Below are 20,892 nucleotides of genomic sequence, written 5' to 3' on the forward strand. Positions count from 1 at the left end.
TGCCACGAGTTACTTCTCGTTACGTCCCACTTTGCATAGAACTCACGACCACTTTCAGTGCGTGGAAGGATTAAATTGTCGAGCAATCGGAAAAAATGATAGATGCTGTAGTTTGTTCTGTTATCCCTTCCGTGCCAGTCTAGCGAAATACTTCGAAAGTTTTCAAAACCTCTCTGTCGCACGCTTTATTGTCTCAAGGGGATTTATATATCACGTACCTATTATAGCGCTGAGTATCAGATTGCATTTCCCCCTTAATTAGTAATTAATTTCAAATTAATCTGTTGCAACTGTGATTCTAACATTATATACGAATCGTAGGTGATAAGGAAACATCATTCTTGAGGTCAAAACCCCAAAAGCCAGCCACATTAGAGCCCTGCAACCCCCAAACAAACAGTACACTTAACACAGCTGGGTATCAAACTTAAGGCTCCTGGCACATGCTAAAGAGCTCCTGGCACAGCAACTTAGCACCGTAAGGTGCATTCACCTTCACAATGTCGTCGGCTGACTCGCACATCCGGCAGTAAGGACCTCTTACCTTTCGACCACCCAGTACCGATCGCATAATGACATTGGCCAAAGTCTTACATTTTAGGCACACATGCATTTGAGAGGAATCACTAAGTGTAAAGAGGCCCTCATGGAGATTGGCGGATGCGCTGTGGGCAATGAGGCAATCTCTCTCCATCTCGCCGAACTCAATCCCCCCAAATCGTTTGCGATTTGCAACCAGCTGCCGCGTGAGCGGGTGGACCGGTCCAGTGTTTCTGAACTTGACCTTGTCTTCCCCCATATGGATCAACCGCTGGTGAAATGTCGGGCCCATAAATATTAATGATCGGACCATTTCACCAGTCCGACCGGCCCATAAATCTTTCGTTACCCCACCTCGGAAATCCAGCACTGCAGCATGTAGGCAGCATTTTACAATTTAGAAAGTCGTAATCGGAGATTATGGAGGACACGTGATCCGCACATACGTCAGCACATGGTAAACACAACAGGATGCACGGATGGTGCAGGTTTCCATAATCACCTGTTCAATTGGTTGGTAATGTCTTCTACTGAGGGTGCCGAGAAAGGGGCAGCATATGTTACCGGCCCTCCGAGAGCAATCCCCTTTCCTAAAGCAGCTTCCAGCAGCTGGCCAGGTGTTTGCTGTGAGGGAAAAGCATGCGGGTTTATAACGACATCTGGGACTATGCCCTGCATGGTGAAGGGGAAATTCTCTTGTGACTCGAGAAAGCCAAGGACACCCTTTTGCCCATGCATGCTAGCAAACTTGTCTCCGAGGCAAGGGGATCGAACCTACATGGCGGAATGTTATAAGCAAACTGATTATGGGAGTAACATGACATATATACTCTGGATAGCAAATTTCACCAATAACTAACAGCAAGCGCAAGCTCAGGTGGTCAATCACTACCTTAACAAAGGTAAAGGACAATGCATGAGGTATGCAAATCAAATTTAACATAACTAGTGCTTAAGCGAGAGAAATGCTTGATTACCTGTCTAAGAGAAACCGCGGCAAAGTTCTTTCCATCATCATTTGCGGAGAGCACAACTTTCTGTACCATTCCTCTTTCTGGGTGCTTGAGCTTAATGCTGTGATCCGCCCCAGATTCTGCAAACCTATCAATGACAATGTCGTCGCTGTGCAAGTTGGCACCAACAAATGGAAGGCCATCATTGTCGAGGCTGTCAACTCGTCCGAATTTGCTCTGCATTTTTCCAATATTTACCGAGTCCTTCGATCTACGTTCCTTCTCAAGAGATTCTGTATTCTCAACATCAGCCTTGTAGCTCCTGATGTGCTCTGATGGAACATTCCGCATTCCATTGAAGCACGATTCATCGCTAAGGAATCCTCCTGGTTGTAGCCGAGATGAACATTCATTGCGACAATAGCATTCTGGCCATTAAGGTAGTGCATGATAACACTTCTCGGTTCCAGAAGTCATTCTGGCAAGAAGTGAATTTTTCAGCTTCTGCTTTTTAGCAAAAGTAGTTTTTTCTATTTCTGCTTCATAAGTTGATTTCTGACGTAGAAATACGTTTGATAACCGAAACAAATTTTTACTTCTGACCGGCGGCGGCGACTGGCGGCGGCGGTGGGCGGCGGCGGGCGGCGATGGGTGGCCGGCGGTGGTCGGTGTGATCAAAGAAGTAATTCTAAGGTGGAGAAGTAAAAAAAAATTGCTTCTCAAAATTGGCCAAAAATCTTGCCGGAAGTTAAAAATCCTACCGTAAGTTAATTTTTTTACCAAACGGATTTCTACTTCGGCAAAGTTTTTACCAAACGAATTTTCCTGCCAGATTGACTTCTGGCAGAGAAATCCGAAAATAGAAGTGTTATCATGCAAACCCTAAAGAACTTTGGCTTTGGGAGCGTTCCCTTGTTAACAAGACAGTTCCCTTGTTTTCGGAGGCAATCAGATATGATTGTCCGGAAGAGTGGCCTCTGAGGATAGTACAACTGGTGGGCAAGGGTGTCTACGCTGATATTTGGATTCGTTGTGGAGAAACCAATTCCCTGCTGAGAATGCTTCTCAGACTTATAAAGATGCTTCTCAGACTCATAAAGGACTCTTCTTGCATGATCATGATTTGCGATAGGAATGATACTGCAGCTTAACCCTAGCAGATATGACATGTCAAGTTCGCAATGTGAATATTTTAAAGGGCAGTTTTGATCATCTTCCATGAAGAGGTTCTTGACACTCCACGCTGTGCAAGAGTCTTCTTCCTCTTCGGCCCCAACAAGTTCAACAATCCCCATGCTCAACAAAGTTGGGAAATCATACCGGTCCCCTTTCAGTGCTTTGATTATCTTTAAATGGTTGACCAGTAAAAGAGGACGGAGAATTCTTCCAAGATATGCCTGATCCTGTGGTAGTTAAAGCGTGGCGACATTCGCATGCTATTAATCCGTTATCGATACTTGTCTTGCGTGTTTAGGCCGCCCTGAGCGAATCAGCACCCTATTTGAACTTAGGCATTGATTCACCAAGATTTTATATCTTCCCCATTGTTGTTAACCATTTTATGGGGAAGTAGAACGTTCCACATGCGCTTAAATAAAAGATAAAAAGAATAGGCCGACGATGTGCCCGGGACGTGTCCTTTTATGACTTGAGGCATTTTGGTAAGGTTGTTGCATACCCGGTGATCGGAGCGTGACAATCTAGCCGCGCCTGATACATTGGCCATTGTGCCCAAGAGCCCGCTCACCACACCGAGTCCATCAAGGCCGAGCCTGGAACACTGGAGCCCGTGCTTGGAACACCGGGCCCGGTAATATTGAGGCCAAGCCCCAAGTCTTGCCCGTCCCGCACCCTTGGAGGCCGGCGAGCTCGAGGCTCGCTTGTGGTTATCGCTGGCTAGTCGCAACGGAAGAAGGAGGAAAAAGAAAAAGAAAGAAAGGAAAATTAAAAAAATTTACAAAAATTGTCTACGTTACTAAGCGGAATGACCGCCATCTACGTCGGCAATTACGGGCCAAACGGTGACTCGGAAATTTAAATTAGTTTTTCCTTACCAAATGGCGGATAATATTTTCTAGTTCATTTTGAGGTGTCAACCAAATACCGAAAATTTCACATTTTTCACGAGATAAATGGAGCCTAAGTCTATCAAAAGCTTCAGTTATTTTTGGCAACACAACTTCTAGTGTTGTGGGAAAGCAATCTCATTACCCTATATCATGATTTACTACTCTCAGTTCTCATATTCCAACATATTTTAAAAAGTTTCTTGGACGATTCTAAAGTTGATCTTGAGCATCTTTTTCATTAAAGTGGGGATTTATATCAGTAGTTCAATAACAAATCAGTACAGAGAAACATGCATATTAAGTAAGAAGATCGTCGTGATATGATATCTCCATCGATATGAATTGTCAATTACCTCTTTCTCATCAATTAAATCGCAATAAAATTCACTTTCCGCGAGAGGATCTGTTTATACATATATATAGATGGAAGAGAGGAGGAATCCTCCGCAAAAGTGTCTCGACATTGCAAGAGCCATCTTCCAAAGTTGGAAGATGGGCAGGCTAGTTGCGGTCGTGACTTGTCTAGTATTGTCGTGTGTCGGTATCAAGAATGCGAGCGGAGCGGAGTACACGGTCGGAGACGAGCGCGGTTGGACCATCGACATCGAAGGCTGGACTCAAGGCAAGAAGTTTAGGCCTGGCGATGTGCTGAGTGAGTAAAAAACTTTTACTTTTGTACTAGAACTAGTCCTACAATTTGGATTGCTTTGTGCATGCAAAAACTCACCATCGTCTATTCATCATCATGGGCACCACGCAGTATTCAAGTACGATCCCCTTCTGCACAACGTGGTGGCGGTGGATTTAGATAGCTACGACACATGCACGCTGGGAGAGAAATATAAGATGTATGACACCGGGAACGATCGTGTGGTGTTGGAGAAGGGCAATAGTTTCTTCTTCAGCAGTGAGGATGGGGACTGCGATAAGAAGATGAAGATCGAAGTCCATGCCTGGGATTTCCCTCCTCGCATGTGAGCAAGGAAAAAAATAGTATGTTGTCTGTCCGACGGTCCATGATTTACCCCGTTTATGCTAGCACGAAATAAAATTCCTCTGTTCCCTGTACATGGTTCGTGATCTATGAAAGCTCCAATTCTCAAAACCGGGTTTCGACGCAAATTCACTCGAGATCATCACTTGCTAGTTTGTCAACTACAATCATTTTGCATACTAAACAAGCTGCACCCGGATCGCTTCCTAATAGCTGATGCTTTCACCGACATGATTGATCTAGATATATGAATGCCCGTCATTAAGATTATCCCACCAACATGGTTGAATGCCGTGTAGACCAAGGTCTCCCCAGTCCCCACTGTATTCCTAGGACGGTGGAAATACTGAACTGCATCCTAGTGTGGTGTTTATTATGGAGCCACAAGCTGCTACGGAGAGACGCACATACTTGTCCCTGCATCGCCAGTTTGCATTTAGAGCATGTTAAGCAGAAAGATAAGCTCTCCATCTTTCTCGAGGCGCGGAGAAGGCCATAGTTAAATCGGCCTAGGCAAGTCCTGGTTTGGGGACACAAGGCCCGTGGTAACCTTTTGTCCTACTATGACTAAATTTTTAGCTCATGATGGTCTTCCAGTTCCAGACAGTCTCGAGCAATCAAGTTTCGGGATCAATGCACTCTTCCATCTTCTTTTCTCTTCTCCATGCCTAGTCTTTGATTTTAGTATAGAAATGCCCGCCTGTCCAATCTCTACTCCGATATTGTCCCGATTCACGTTCAAATAAACGTTCCATCTCACTCGCTTGCCATATTCAGCATAATATAGTCCAGGTAGGTTCTTAACAGTTAACATCCCCATTCAGAAGAACGAAGAGAAAAGGAATGTTCCTGTTTAATGTCTGAATAAAAAGAAACCTTTCAAGTTATGAAAGGAGCTCATAGCCATCAAATGCCACCAAACCCGCAAGATCTATATAATATTACTAGCGTCTCAGAGCTTTCCAGTCGGAGAGCCCGTTCTGCTTCCTGATTCTGATTTCCTTTTCCCGAGTTGGCTAGCCCTTTCACTTGAAAGGGATGGAACTGCAGTCTCAGGATCAACTTCCTGAATAATCAAATCCAACAAAAATGGCGAAACAGTGAAAAGTCAAACCAACGAGAAGTTAATATTGACAAAAGTTCCCCAAACAGGTGTAGGGAATAAAAATAGAGGCCCTCCACTTACCTGAGAACTTGAACCAGTACATCCACCCTTCGACGGACTTGTTGCTTGTCCTTGTCCAGGAGAGTGTGCCTCATTTGGCTGCACAGGGTTTTGCTGAGGTACAGTGCCCCACCTATGATGCTTTAAGAACAAGATGGTGGAAAAACAAAGAAAAGGAGAGGCGAATAAGAGAAATATCTGCTAGAGACATGCTAAATCTTCTTGGACTTACCCAAGGTATGAAGCGAAGTGGCAGGGGGCAGTCCAAACAAACATGTCCTCTTAGTTTACAACGAGTGCATCGTTTATTCAGAGGATCATCCAGTTCTCCTCTCAATGCCCGTAAATTTCTCCTTATTTCCGCTCGCCTTGTAAATTCCCATGCACAAATTAATACCTGAAAAGGCCGGAACTATGAGGAAACAGAGCTAAAAATCGGAACTGACCGAAATTACAACTGATTTAGCAGGGCATATATATTCCACGGTATCGTTGTGGTTGTTCTCCTATACATTCGAGTAGGTGGTGCTGATAATAGTTGTGCATCAATAAGATGGGTGAAAAATTGATTCATCAAATTTCATATGGGCATGGCACTGGCTAGGACACTAATGTTCAAGTTTATAGCTTATGGATGGTAACAAAATGCATTTCAAAGACACCTCTATGCACTTGTATGTCCAGATGCATACACGTAGTTTTGGTCGTTCAAGAAATGAAAGAGCTATCTATGTGACTATGCAATGCCAGATGGGGCATTAGAAATGTCAGATAAGAACAGTACTATACCAGAAAAGGAAAAATTGGCTATGAACAAGGAAATGCGAAGTCGACAGATGGCATATAAATGCCCTAGCTCAACTTGGTGCAGATGACAGGACCAGTTTACCAAGGGAAAAATCAGTAGGTTCGTTATCAAAAACCTGGAATGGATTTTCTTCTTCCGCAGCTGCAGAATTCAGGTTTGCTTCCTCTTCCTCATCTTCTTCATCTTCATATTCTTCTCTATCTTCTTCTTCTTCTTCTCCTTCTCCTTCTCCTTCATCTCCTTCTTGTTCTTTGTCGTGAAAGAATTCTTCTCCTGTTTCCGGATTGGTGTCATGCTAATAAAATCAACAGAAGAGATTTGTTACTTTAAATTGGACGAAGTATGAGCATGAATCTTGACATTTCTTTCGGTTCCTGCTATTGATACAACTCTTTCAAATGGAAATGTAAAAGCAGTAATTGTCTATTAACATGGCTATAGCATGCAAGAATGGTTGCAAATCACAAAGTTACAATTACTTCAGAAGTATTAGAGTAGGATACTTTCCTTTAAAGAAGTTCATAATTGGGAAAGAAAATTTTCCCCACAGTGAGGCTTTCACTCGAGGATATGATGTTCCCTTAATATTCTTTTATCAGGTCACATATCAAAAGTCACTGAAGAATATCAGAAGACGCACCACATCGGTGCATGATATGCGTAAGTGTTTGCCTGACTTTTCTAAAGGTTCAGATGATAGTAGCTCTTAATTTACAGGTATAATGTGGAAAATAATCATTGTGTATCGAAAGCTATTCGTTTATCATAGGGCCTACTTCATTTCCTTCAGCTTTTCTGTTTCGATTAGCCTCATTGTAAGTACAATAGCTTTTACCATAGTTAAGATGTTTTATCTTTCAAGATTATTATCGTTAACTGCATGCGAAATTCCAGATTCTCAGATAAACAGTTGAAGGTGTTCTCTTGAAATAATTGTTACTGATTTATATTCTAATTTCTCATGCCAGCAAGCTAAGTTTGCCAATTGTTCCCAGTAGCCCAAAATTGAGCATGTGACTGGAACTTAAAACTTCTGTATGTTTTCACATTTTTCATCATTAAGCATCAGCACTCCTATAAGCTAAAATACTGAACTTGCTCTACAACATTCTTGTAGTCTAGAACTATAATTATAGAGCGGATTCCAGCTTACTGGAGTTGTCTCTTCTATAGCCGTATGTGGCTCTTCTATAGTCGTATTGCCATACTTGACCATCCTCCTCTAACAGCTAGAAAAGTTATAGTATGGTCCATACTTAGCTTAACTATTCAAATAATTAAAGGTATTGGACTATGAAGAAGTCGGAAACCGCTTAGCCTCGTGCAGCAATCAGGCACGATATTAGCAGCCACTCAGTGAGTTTGCTGCTCAAGAAGCTAGCAAATGTAACAACTTGAAATTGCACGAGTACAGAAAAAAGAATGCTGCGTGGCATGTGTCAGAACTTACGGGTATCCTGAATGCTCATTTGAACATCCTACTTGAGACAGACAGAATTGAAAGGTAGACAAATAAACCCATATAACCCATTTATGGTAGCATTAATCATTTAATGCCGCAACCGTAGCCGCTTCAACAACAAGAGTACACTTTCCTTTTTCCGATAATAAACTTAACGGCATTAAACCACAGATGTGATGGAAAAAAGGCTACAAATGTCGTTTCCGCATAGGAAACGAGTAGTTCTGACCGTTAGTACCCCCGTTAGATAAGATGAATCAGTTGATCGTTGATAGAACACATGTACGTCACAGTTATTATAGTTCCTACATTCTATTTCAACCATTTCTCTGTTTTCCGAACTTCATGCTTTATTCCATAAAAAGCAAAGAGCACATGCGCTGTATCTCACATACTAGAAATCAGACACAAGCCATTTTGTCTGCTCCGGCAGAACAAAAACTTTCCCACATGACCATGGCATTGTATCATAGAAAGAAGCTAAGAAAAAGCCTAAGACAGTGCGAGACCGCATTTACATGTGCGAGACGGGTACAAAAAGGGGAAATTTTTTAGGGCTTAAAAAGTTGTATGAGCCTAGCAGGAAAACAAAGCACCTGACCTGCCGAATGGTTTTGTTTGATGAACATAAGGAAAGGTTGAAACACAAGTGATCATGAAAAAGATGAAATTTTTAAAAACTAAATGTAGTACACAGGTACAACTGTGGACAGAAACAATCAATGAGAACACCACTCAAGAAGATTCAGTATGTTTGGCCATACACGAACCCAACCTTTGTTAAGTCTGCCATACCAGTAGTCTGAATCATATACAAGTGAGAAAAAAATAGATAAATAAAAGTGATGACCGACCCAGAAAAGTAATAAAGAAGAAAGGAAGGAAGAAAGATAAAAAGGCGCACCTTGACGTCAGTAACATCATCGACAGGAGAAAGAGAGTCCAATGTTGATGATGATGCTGATGAATTCCCCTGAGCATCAGCCATTTTCACCCCCTCTGAGAGCAACCCAGAAACAAGTCTCGTCTTCTGTTTTTTGTGTTGCTTGTATTCGTACCGAAGCAGAGTCGGTCTACTCTAGTGCATCGTATCAAAGAGTAATGTAACGTTCGATCACGATAAGAACGAGGGACAGGATTGAGAGTGCAACCGGGTCGTGAAAACCCCTGGGTGGAATGCCTATTTTCAGTGAGTGCATGAAGAGAGCCAGCAGGATAATTAATTACTCGTTGATTTCCTAATGAGGCCATAAGCTGTGAAGTAACCCAGTTTGAATGACACCTAATTCTGTAGTTTAGTGTTCTGAGTTGCAACGTTGCTGTTACTAATCGTTTTGGCTCTTTCTGCATCTGGGCTCTGCTCGTGAATTACTGTGTCGAGTTGGTTTTATGGGTTTCGAAACGTAGACGAGACAAGGAAGATTCTGTATCTGTAATATTGAGGAACCCAAATCACGCGAAATCTGCGGTTGGAAGACTCTGTTTTCATCTCCTTCCTCACTCCGCTTCTTCGCTTTCCAGTTCCAACCCATCAAATTCGACTAAAATCTGCAGCCCTCCTCTCGATTGACAGTAATCTATGTCGACAACCATTTGACCCAGATTTCTTTCCTTTTCCAGCGTTTCTCATTCTTGGCTAGGACAATCCTTATTTCGTTCGTGGAAGCTTTAGCGCTTCGAGGGGAACATCGAACTCCGTTCTAGCTTTTCTTGCCACATCAAATTCATGTTGTTTATATCATTTTAAACATTATGGGCGCTCCACATTAACTTAATGTTCAACGCAAACTCAAGAATTTCGAAAAAAAAAAATTATTATTATTACAGGACAGACCGAGCAAAACTCAAAGCTCCAAAATAGGCTCTATCGAATGTTGTTAAAAAGTTCTTAAAGAGCGAACCGGTGTTTATGGTCATCGATCCTTGCTTGGAGTAGGATAGAGAATAATTTTACAGTTATAAGGTGCAGATTTGTAGGCCACATCTTGGAATTGGTCGCACATCATCCAGATGTCCCCATTCATCTGAGTTCACTATAGGGAAGAAATCTACCTGCATGTTGGGTAGAAGCAGATCATTCCATACATATATACATATCTTGATTTTATTCACCCGTCTGAAGAACAAGCTACCCCCAACACAAGTAGGAGGAAGACGATCATTATAAGTCATTATCATACACATAAACGTTGGATGGCTAATGTACACTAACGAAGCCAAGAGAAGGACACCCATCATAGCAGAGTGTTTGTCCCGCCAGCTTTTCACTCAACCATCCAGAATCATGATAATTAACCAACTACACACCAGATCGCACGAAACTGGCAGCCACATCTATATATAGTAGAGATCTTCATGCATCACCACCCACAGTGGAGCATCCTGATAATCAAGGAGCAGGCTCAGAAGGTGGAGAGAGGAAAGGGAAGGGAGTGAAAGTGGAGAAAGGCGGAGTCGGCGGAAAAGGGAAGAAGGGAACGAAGCACATTGTCGGGAACGTCGGGAACGTCGGGACGTCGAACGTGGTTGGAGCCAGCAGTTTACGGGCTGCTTCTGCTGGGTGTATTTGCTTCGACACCAGCAGAAAAGCGCACATGAGGATCACCATGTATTTGGAAAAGTGTGATGGCACCATGATCGCCATTATTGGGACTCTGTTGAACTGACTGCAATTTGAAAGAAGAGGAAGGCTCTTTTTTTTATAGCATAACAAAGAACAAAGGATTCATCAGGTTGGCCGAGGTGGACATGAATGGCCTCCGGATTTGGTGTCTCTAATAAATCGAAATAGCCAACACAGGACAGTACAGTACAGTGTGCAGTTACCTCCCAAGCAACCCCAAAGTTGGCCAATTTCATAAATGTGCCTGTCGGTTCGATCTAGCTAGGACTACATACAGCATCTGATATTTAGGAGAAAGGATAAGGTCGTAGTTGGTCTTTGCTGATTTTGCTTTAAATTGCTGGCCATTACATCTGCAAAGCAGTGGGGGGACTTTCAAGGCCAATTAAAAGAATACATTCCATGAGAGCCCTTTCATGTTGGTCAAAATTTACAGGAAGAGCGAATGCATCTGGCATTGCTTTGCTACGTTTCTGGTTAAATTAGAGCTGACAAGATGACAGTCTGTTTTCAAGTTGTGAAGATTCTCCTGGTGTCGAGCTACCTCGCGAGAGGTTTGACGGTGGGCTGGGCCTACGTTGCAGAACGAGACAATAAAAAGGGAGCCCAATGGGCTTTTTTCTGGTGATGCGTTTCATTGTCATACGTTGTCATATTCGGGTAGACAATGGAAAGGTGCTAGCTTTTGCCGCAAACCGACGGACATGCCGTGCGCGACCACATTGTCCTCCTGTCCAAGGCCAAGCACTCGTCCTTCCCTTGCGAAATTCCCTCTCCTTCATCACCCGGCTCTTCCCCTCTCTTCTCCATCCAGCTCTCCCCCCAGGTAATGCCTCCAATTCGTTTTCTTTACTCTCTCTCTCTCTCTCTCTTCCAAAGTTCTCATTAAGAAGCACAAGTTGGAATTCAACTTAATTCCATCCGAGGGGCATTGCATTGTCTCATTTGAATCCTCGTTTCTGCTTAGGAGGAGCAATTCATGGGGTTGGACGTGGACTTGGAGATGGGTCTCTCGATTTCTTTCCCTTTACTTGTCCCTCCTCACCTCTGTTTCTGTTTCAGAGGCACGTGATTATCGTTCCCCTCCTTCCTTCACTCACGTCTGTGAGGATATCGACACTTATTACGCCCAGCTCCGGAATTCCAAAGGCCAGGCTCTTCCGAAAAAGCTTCATTCCCTCATCTATACTCATCGCTCCTTGTCCTACAAGCAGGTCACCCCCAATTCCTAATTCTTGATGTTGGTGTTGTATCATATCATGCATATGCGAACAAGCATCTTCTTTCCATAAACAGGTGTGGGATGTCCTCAAGATCCTTGATGCTGCTGATGTCGATAACCCTGAAGCTTCGCCCGGGGTGTATGGTTTCTCATACCCATTATAAACATCCCATTAGTAATAGTATTTCATACGCATGTATCCTTGTGCACTCTTAGAAAGGAACTGTTTCTCTTTTTCTTGTTGCGCAGAGTTGAAATTTATACTCTCAAGATCGTCCCCAAGGCTTTAGCTGGAAAACCTGACGGATGGAATAGTGAGTCACTTTCGTGTTTTTCTGCTATTTGCACTCGTTACGTAATACATAGTGCTCAGGTTAGGAAACACCCCCCACCCCCCAAACAACAACAATAATAATAATAATACATAGTGCTCAGGTGTTTAAGTACTGAAGCGGCACAGATTATGTTGGGTGCTTTTCTTTTTTTTTTTCCTTTTCCCCACATTGAAGTCATTTTCTGAGTGAAGTGGATTGGTTATATTATCCGTGGTTCCAAACAAGCTCTTCAGAGTTGACCATTGTTGGAAAAGGGGGGTCTAAGCCATGGTGCAAATGCACTGGTCTGAGCAATCCAGTTTGACAGATTATTTACGTGATTATTTACTTCAGAGATTAAGAAGACCCCACTCTGATCGGTTGAAATTCGGTCACTAAACCCAATTTTTACCTTCTGTGGTGACATAAAAATTTGGCTTTGATCATGTCCTATAGTAGTTGGAATAGATTCAGAAGTGTTCACACCAGCAAAAAACTTTGCCAGGGGAGCACTTATGGCCTCGTTCTTATGGGTTAGTTGATCGTGTGTCACTGAGCGATTTACACAACCTTCGCCCATCTGATATAAATGGTAAGAGCTGATCCTGCTTTAGTGTAAATGGAGATACCAATCACAACTTGGAATAGCTCGCCCATAGTTGTCCCTTGCAGTTAATTCATCCAGAGGAAACAAGTATTATGGAGAATGTGCTTTTACCTCAGCCAAATGTCTGAGACCAGCGAATAAGGAAGCTGCAATTGACACGGAATCAGATAGCAAGAGTTGGGCTCCACCTAGGCAGGTCCATTCTTTCTCATGACGCTGGCATGCTTGCAATATTTTAGATTTGATCCTTTAGCACTCATCGATACCTAAGACAATTGAAAGTTTCACAATTTGCGGGACAACCTCTAAGCATGTTAGAAGGAATTAAGCGTGGTTGTGGCAATGTCCACATTATTTTGAAACTTATCATTAGCATACATGCCACAATAGCTATTGCTTGCTAATTGAACACTGAATGTTTAATGCATCACATGATTCATGAATCTTCAGGACAATTGAATCCACTTGTATGCTAATCTGGTATGAATTGGTCTAAGATTTCCATTTAGTTGATCAGCCGTATGTTTTGTTTTTCTATAGTTCATATCTTCTCTTGGCATGAGATTGGGAGAACATGTTGATGTTCTTTTCTTATCATCAGGTTAGAGGGGATATTGCACGGGCATTAATGTATATGGCTGTCTGCTATGGGTATCATCAACCAGGTGGAGGCTCTGATCTTCAACTCTCTGATTCTCCAAGCATTGGTAGGCTGTACTAATTTAGTGCATCTGTACTCTTTCTGCATCTGCTACTCCTTGACCTGCATATTATTATTCTCTTGTTTTGCAACGATAACTAGGACTGATATTTCGCCTTTTACATGAGAGCTCTTAGATCTTTCTGTCCCCATCTCTCCTTCAAGTTTGTACACACTCCATGTTAAGCTTAGTATAAAGCTTTCTAGTGGAAGACACTCTTAAAACCCAACTAGACTTCCATCAGCATACTTGCTTCTCTGTTTCCTCCCCTTATTCCCTTTTTTTTTCCAATTCAGTACTAGATTTGGTCGTGCTTTATGAGTAGGACAAGACTGAGCTCATAGGCATTTGATTTCTTTTGCTCTTGACAATTAAAACGATAAAAATGTCAACTAGGACCTTTCTAAATGATTCATTACCCGAATGCCTGCATTTGAGGTGTTGGGAATCATTTGGGTATATCTTCTGTTTGTAAGTATGATACTGAAGCTTTTAAGTGTATAGGCTTTTAAGTGGAATCAAGTACCAGAGGAGAAGAATATTATTCTTTTTTTTTGGCTTGTCAGTATTCCTATTCAGTAATGTTTGAGCTTCAGCATTTCTCAAGTCGAATCTTCAACGGAAAAGTCAAAGCTGAGACTTTCGGTTGTCTTTCACAATCGATCCTCTTCAAATGTCTAGGTGGAGTTTTCTGATAGCAACATGGGAGTTTATGCCTTTCTTTTTTCTCATATGTGGTACATGAATCTATTTATCTTATAAGCTTGAATGGTGTTAGATATACTTTAAGATGACGGTTCCCTTTTTGGTATATTCCTAGTTCTGTCTGATCATTGATGCTATTTTACTCCGTCCATTTGCTCCTCCATCGCAACCAGCTTGATTCGCTGGCAGTTTAAACATCAGATTCCAAGAACTTATTCTTCATGTCTTATTGCCTTTCTTTTCTGCCGGTTCTCCATTTTCAACTAGGAAGTTGAAAATTCTACTTTCTCACGCCGAATAGATTTAGCATGTGATGGAATGTGTCTTATGATATGTGCCACTGACTAAATGCAGAGAAAAAGGAGATGGGACTGCTTTCTACACTGCTGAGATGGAATAAACTCGATCCACCTTCAAGGGAAGAGAAGCTGAGAAATGACCGGATATGCAAGTTTTATCAGCATAATAGAAATCCTTTTGTTGATCATCCAGAGTATGCTGATCTGATATGGAAGCTAAAATAGTTAAGGCGATTCAATCTTGTAATCATAATAAAAAATTATGGTTAATCCATGTTAGACGAACAGACAAACAATATGATTGTACTGCAAGGCGGCATTTCTATGTGTGCTGCCTGGCGTTTCATTTGTCGTCGCACCAAAAGGCCCTCAGACTTGCATTCTGTCACATTGCTGCCAGTACTTCCAAGTTGGCTGGGAGCAGTCCTACTTATTTAGCTGCTTCTCATGTTTTGGAGTTGGATTTTGTTGAGAGGAAGATGGTGCGCTGCGAAGGGTTGTGGCGTTCTGTTTCTTTCGTTTTCTTAATCAAAGTATATCTTGATAAAGAAAAAAGTGGTTTGCGTGGTTTAAACGATCCGACTTCTGAGTTGGAAATCTGGCGAAATTCAAAGTGCTTTTCCAAGCTGTTGTAAGTTTATTTTTCAAAATTCAGCTCCCTTTTTAGAGCACAAGGAGACGTATCTGCAGTCTTAGCTGTGGAATGGTCCATTGGACGTACGGGGCAGGAGTAAGAGTTATGTTCTTTCAAGGGACTAATGTAAATGAAATACTGGAGTGGCTTGGAATTCAAAAGCAGAATGATGGAGATCGATTTAAGGGATGGCCTGAACTGAGACCAGAGGGTGACAGAGAAGGAGCACTGAAGCCACATTTTAACACGGAAATGATCCTGAACTCTTGAAAGTAAGATGCTCAAATAGATGTAAACTTTGTATGTTCTGGAAGTCAGCAGAGAAAGAACTAATGAATGTCGGTAAACTCTTTACGGTTTGAAAGGGACGGGTCATGCGAATCGCCCCTTACAAGAGGAATGGCAGAGGAGGACAGAAGTCACAGAACCACGTGATGTTGCTTTCTCTCTTGACCTAGGAATACGGTGGAGTTGTAACCTTAGAGAGTCCAGAGAATAGTGAGCAAAGACTTCTTCTTGTCGACACTTTCAAGGCCATCACACTCCCGAAACAAGAAGTTGGAACTCCAAGGAGAGCAACATCGTCTTCTCTGAAGAAACCATGTAATGTTGCTTCTTCTGCTGTTGTTCGTCGCCTATTCCAATCCTCCCTCTTTAGGGACGTGCGTCCGCGATTTACTTTGAAGGCATTCTTTTGCGGGAAATAAAACTGAAAGCCTCCTCAATCTCCCGAAGTTTCTATTTGCCTGATGAGCAGTGAGTCCATCCATATTTAGTCCTCCCTTGACGGGGGATCGCTCTCGCTCGCACTCTTCGTGTGCGTAAAACCGTTCCCAGAGGAAGGGGGACATGTTCACCATCTCCCTTCCCTACTTCACCACATGGCAAAATCGCCTTCTCCGAAGAAGCATTACACTTGGGTCATCTCTGTCTTCCTCCCATTGTTCCTCCTCTCAATCTTCCTCTTCAACTGGCGCTCTCGCTCCCTCCATCCTTCCGTCTCCTTCTACCGTCATCTCTTCTCCCAAACTCGTTCTCCTTCTCCCCTCTCCAACTCATCGCTCCACCAAGAACTCCTATCTCCATATTCTCCGGTCGAGCCGTCGGACTCTGATGTCGATGGCAGCCCACATTCGGACCTCATTTCCGAATCCGAGCAAAACCCAGTTTCCAATGTTCCGCCTGTTGGTTCAGTCGCTGAAAAAGGTGGCGACTTGACGACGGATAGCCTCAAGAAATGTGATCTGTACATGGGGACGTGGGTGAAGGATGAAGAGTACCCGATTTACGCGCCTGGGTTGTGCCCCTACGTGGACGAAGCTTTTGATTGCCAAAACAACGGAAGGCCCGATTCAGACTATTTAAAATGGCGATGGAAGCCCGATGGTTGCGATCTCCCCAGGTAATGCCTATTGCTGTTTTCCTCCTACTCATTATGTTCAATGTTTGGTAGCTGCAATCGCTTGGATGCGGTTGTGGACATTGCGGGTGAGGGTAGCTGGCTTGGTCGTTTTAAGTCATGGTTTCAATATCTACTGCTGTTGTGATGGGTAGATGGAAAATGAGGAAATGAGGGAGCATAGGCTTCAGGAAGAAACAGACGACTGGTCCGAGCGTGATAGAGCGAGAACCTTATCCATTCACATAGATTGCAACTCAAAACAAATAATTTCTGTGAGTAAAGTTCATGGTTGGTTAATGAAATCTCCAACTTGTGATTGGATGATTTTACTCATTCAGATTGAGGTCGGTTTACGAATCACCGGAATTTCTTGTGTCTAAATAAGGTAATGACAATGCGTAGTCAAGCCTCCATTCCAGAGTATCTAACTACGTCAGCCTAAGCTGTAAACTAGTCTTTACCTCATATTCAAAATCAAGATGTTGAACAAGAAGCCGGTGATTGATACATTGGCACTTCATACCTAGATGTAGAGTTCCGAAGCTTAAAAGTTCTCGGGTTAGTTTTTGTGCTGATGATATAATTTTACATTTCTGATATTAATTCTATATTTCTGATATCTAGACACTGAGGTACCATGTGTGGAATACACCAGCTGCTGAAGCAGTTGACTAGTGTGGTTGGGATATTGATCGTCGTCACGTGAGTGGACAATTTACATATGATTGTCTTCACTTTTATGTTTATGCAGAGACTTCTATTTGGTTATCTAGGCGGCTTGAGATGACATATTCCTTTATTTCTTGTTCTCCTTTCTTTGTTGTTTATGAAGATGTATATGTTCATTTCTTCAGAAACAAAGAAGAACATAATGCATGATAAGATGAGGAAGTGGGGCTCTTATGAGGTTTTGGTTAGTTTCATCTCTGATATTAGATGGTTTAATTATCAATTCCTTTCGTATGATAGATATGAATGATTAGGTTGCTGGCACTGCTGTATATCCTATTTCTCTCTCTCCATAATTTTACTGCTGTTCAATAGTAAACGTGCCTTACAGTATGCCTGTTTCTACTTAAGTTTTGCTGTTGCTCAAAGTTGGGTGTGTGAGTCTACTACTACACACACACATGCATGCAAACACAATTGCCGTCGACAATAAATCTGTCATCATCAAATCTAGTGATGCTTTCCACGCTCACTCGTTTCTTTAATTTGGCCAAATGCCTCACTTGTAGGTTTAATGCAACAGACTTCTTGGTGAGACTAAGAGGAAAAAGGTTGATGCTGGTTGGAGACTCCATGAATCGCAACCAATTCGAGTCCATCCTATGCCTCCTACGAGAAGGCCTGTCGGACAGGAATGGAATGTCTGAAATCCATGGACACAAAATAACCAAGGGAAGAGGATACTATGTGTTCAAGTTCACGGTAATTTGATTATTCGCTTTTTATGTTATTCAGAGCCGACTTAATGAACTTTTGGGACATGAATTAAAATGTTTGATCCTAGTTACTCATTTTGTTGCCCAACCAAGTTGTTGTGGTGATAATGTAGTTTTTCATTGCACAAACTCCTCATTCCATAGTATGGCATTGGAACAAGATGCTTCACGGACAAAAGTGGGCCTTAGTGATCCAAATTGAAGAATGGGTTTTCAGTGACCCAAAAACTTCAAATTTAACCAGCTAACTTTACATTAAAGAATTAGACTCTAGGCCCTAAAATGCCTTCAAACTTCTCTCCCTCGAAATATTACTGGAGGATGGTAGCAAGTGTCGATCTTTTGATTTACCATTTCATCGATGTCGGATGTTGTGAGGATTGCGGAGTTTACAATGGACAATGTTTATGTCCGATATAAAGACCTAGAGAGAGAAACGATCCTCATTGCAGAGATTGACTCTGACTTGACGAAGTCATGAGTAACTACAGAGGTTATTACTTATCTAGAAATTAGTCCTGCATGTCACATGTTTCCATTCTCTGTTGGATGCTTGAGTGACTTAAAATATCAGAAGTATGTCAATAAATATCTATTTCAGGAGATCAAGTGCCTTCCACATGGATGGTTGCATGCTAGACGATCACCATTAGAAACAGGAAAATCATGGTTTGTGGATTTAACTCACATGCATTTAATTGCTTGAGCAGGATTATAACTGTACGGTGGTATTTGTGAGATCGCATTTTCTTGTGAGGGAAGGAGTGCGTATCAATGGACAAGGAAACTCAAATCCAACTCTGTCAATAGATAGGATCGACAAATCAGCTAAACGATGGAAGGGGGCAGATATTCTCGTATTTAATACTGGCCACTGGTGGACCCATGGAAAGACTGCTAGAGGGTATATGTGCTGCCATCTATCTTGTTGATATGCTATTCAAATTCACGTTTGCTCTTGTATCTGACCTGCCGTGGTTCTATTTTGGTCAGTTATATTTATGCTTGTGTGCTGTCTGTATATTTTGGTAAATATGATGATTATGGATGTTTTTCTTGCGGATTTGTGTTCATATTTCTCAAGTTCATTTTTCCAAATGCAGTAGCGATAATTAACTCTTGCATTTGTGTTCTGGTGTATGCTGATGATTAGATACACTTAAGGGTGACAGAATCGATTCTTCCAGATTTTGGTCCTTCGAATTTTTGGGAAACAAGTAGTTATATGACTTTTTTCTTGCAGGAAGAACTATTATAAAGAAGGTGACTATGTCTATCCAAAATTTGATGCAGTAGAGGCTTATAGAAGGGCTTTGAGAACCTGGGCAAAGTGGATAGATGAGAATGTGAATTCTGAGAAGCAGTTGGTCTTTTATCGGGGATACTCATCTGCCCATTTCAGGTATGTCCACAATCATCATTAAAAATTCGGTTTTTAGTTGGCTCGCGTCCACATTTGTTGAACCTTTTCTTCTAGTTAACTTTACCTGAGATAATGAATTCTAAGGAGCTACTAATATGGAAGTTGTTGCGGAGAATGAATGTCTTCAATTATAATTAAGATAGCCACTGACATAAGGATGTATTGTACACATGTTCACGAAAACAGAGGTGGAGATTGGGATTCAGGTGGGACATGTAATGGAGAAACAGCACCGATCTCCAGTGGGGGATTCCTCAACAACTATCCTTTGAAAATGAGGATAGTGGAGGAGGTCATCAAGGAAATGCGAGTTCCCGTGATGCTTCTCAATGTCACGAGGTTGACCAACTTCCGCAAGGACGGCCATCCATCAGTATATGGTAAGAACCCGACCGGCGGACGGAAGGTGTCGACCAGACGGCAAGATTGCAGTCATTGGTGCCTTCCCGGGGTTCCCGATTTGTGGAATGAGCTCATTTATGCCTCTCTTGTCTTCCAACAAACCATTTCCACAAGCTACACGTAATACGTGAGTATATAATATAATATATGTGCGTTTCTTTCTAATTCAACGGCGGGGACAAGGTTGCGAGGAGCATGTGAAATGGGGCGTACGCATGTGGAGAGAAAAAGAGTTTGACCTCTAGTGAATTCTAAGAAGAGAGGACAAAAACGTGGGGTGGTCTTCATTCAAACTCCTCTGTAGATTTCCATGTTACTTCTGCCGGAAGGCAGGGCCCTCAAATCTTGTCTCGGATGATCTGAAAGGAAGAAGAAATCCTTAATATTTACTCGAAGCCAGCCCAAGGACTCTTTTAACTTCTTCATTGGACCATCCCGACATTGGTCGGCAAAGACAAATCATTTCGAGACCAAGTCCTCTTGAACCGGTATGGGAAGATAAAAAACCCTGTTTCATGCTGACAGGAAAATCATTGGTCTTAAAAAGATATAATATCAGCTCGTCCCCCTGGTTGACTGCTTGTGAAATCTGTTGTGCAATTGAACCAGTAAGGCATTCGGTTTGTACCGCACGATTCGTCTCTCGTAGTCAAACTATGATTCACACTCGAGAGAAAAGATAGACCACACATCACCCTTTCATCGATTCGTCCTAGGGAACGGGCAACGTTAGATATATACTAAGATTGATCGGGTGACTTTTTGTATGTCGACGTATGTACGGGGTTCGTCGCTCGTTAAATTCCAGCACGGGGCTGAATCCGCCAATCATGCACCCAGGAAAAGTAAGCAACCCTCAAAAACAGAGGGAATGATTTGTGGAATTGACTTGTGTCGCGAGGAGAGACTTTTTTGAGGGGCACATAGCGAAGAGAGGAGCAGCGCTTGAAGTTGTAGGGAAACTTGACAAGAACCCCCTTTTTTGAACGGGGGAGTTGGGGATGGCGAAGATTGACTTCGCTGGGCTTCTGATTAGATTTTCCAAGACATGCTGTTGTGGGTGTGGACCCCACGGAGGTTTGTGCTCCGTTGACTTTTTATCTGTCATCTCTTTGTCGCGAGGC

The 20,892-nt window shown here is 42.4% G+C and overlaps 4 protein-coding genes and 1 pseudogene across 9 annotated transcripts; 3 read left to right on the forward strand and 2 right to left on the reverse strand.

Annotated features, from left to right (window-relative positions):
- Window positions 1-282: 282 nt before the first annotated feature.
- Window positions 283-3,219, reverse strand: LOC115744503 (annotated as a pseudogene).
- Window positions 3,220-3,985: 766 nt separating this feature from the next.
- Window positions 3,986-4,540, forward strand: LOC115744502 (basic blue protein-like). Its single transcript, XM_030679719.2, has 2 exons — window positions 3,986-4,214; window positions 4,323-4,540. The coding sequence occupies exons 1-2, from the start codon at window positions 3,986-3,988 to the stop codon at window positions 4,538-4,540; spliced, it is 447 nt and encodes a 148-aa protein (XP_030535579.2).
- An 850-nt stretch (window positions 4,541-5,390) lies between these two features.
- Window positions 5,391-9,572, reverse strand: LOC115744615 (histone H3.v1-like). Its single transcript, XM_030679875.2, has 5 exons — window positions 8,896-9,572; window positions 6,645-6,824; window positions 5,954-6,118; window positions 5,743-5,862; window positions 5,391-5,622 (listed from the first exon to the last, which is right to left on the reverse strand). Exons 1-5 carry the CDS (start codon window positions 8,977-8,979, stop codon window positions 5,509-5,511), a joined length of 663 nt encoding a protein of 220 aa, XP_030535735.1. The 5' UTR covers window positions 8,980-9,572; the 3' UTR covers window positions 5,391-5,508.
- Window positions 9,573-10,924: 1,352 nt separating this feature from the next.
- On the forward strand, window positions 10,925-15,097 carry LOC115744508 (extracellular ribonuclease-like). Of its 6 annotated transcripts, none has more exons than XM_030679724.2 (8): window positions 11,037-11,440; window positions 11,677-11,828; window positions 11,911-11,975; window positions 12,086-12,150; window positions 12,656-12,742; window positions 12,823-12,953; window positions 13,359-13,464; window positions 14,518-15,097. In XM_030679724.2, the coding sequence occupies exons 1-8, from the start codon at window positions 11,224-11,226 to the stop codon at window positions 14,685-14,687; spliced, it is 993 nt and encodes a 330-aa protein (XP_030535584.1). In that variant the 5' UTR covers window positions 11,037-11,223; the 3' UTR covers window positions 14,688-15,097. The 6 variants fall into 6 exon arrangements, with proteins under 6 accessions (XP_048133844.1, XP_030535584.1, XP_048133842.1 ...); XM_048277886.1 differs by having other exon boundaries at window positions 11,196-11,440; window positions 11,588-11,828; XM_030679723.2 differs by having other exon boundaries at window positions 11,208-11,440; window positions 11,582-11,828.
- Window positions 15,098-15,655: 558 nt separating this feature from the next.
- On the forward strand, window positions 15,656-20,160 carry LOC115744507 (protein trichome birefringence-like 5). The gene is made up of 5 exons (XM_030679721.2): window positions 15,656-16,498; window positions 17,737-17,929; window positions 18,654-18,847; window positions 19,187-19,345; window positions 19,553-20,160. The coding sequence occupies exons 1-5, from the start codon at window positions 15,978-15,980 to the stop codon at window positions 19,890-19,892; spliced, it is 1,407 nt and encodes a 468-aa protein (XP_030535581.1). The 5' UTR covers window positions 15,656-15,977; the 3' UTR covers window positions 19,893-20,160.
- Window positions 20,161-20,892: the final 732 nt, after the last annotated feature.

Source organism: Rhodamnia argentea, chromosome 4 (genome assembly GCF_020921035.1).
Source record: "Rhodamnia argentea isolate NSW1041297 chromosome 4, ASM2092103v1, whole genome shotgun sequence".
In the NCBI taxonomy this organism is placed as follows: domain Eukaryota; kingdom Viridiplantae; phylum Streptophyta; class Magnoliopsida; order Myrtales; family Myrtaceae; genus Rhodamnia; species Rhodamnia argentea.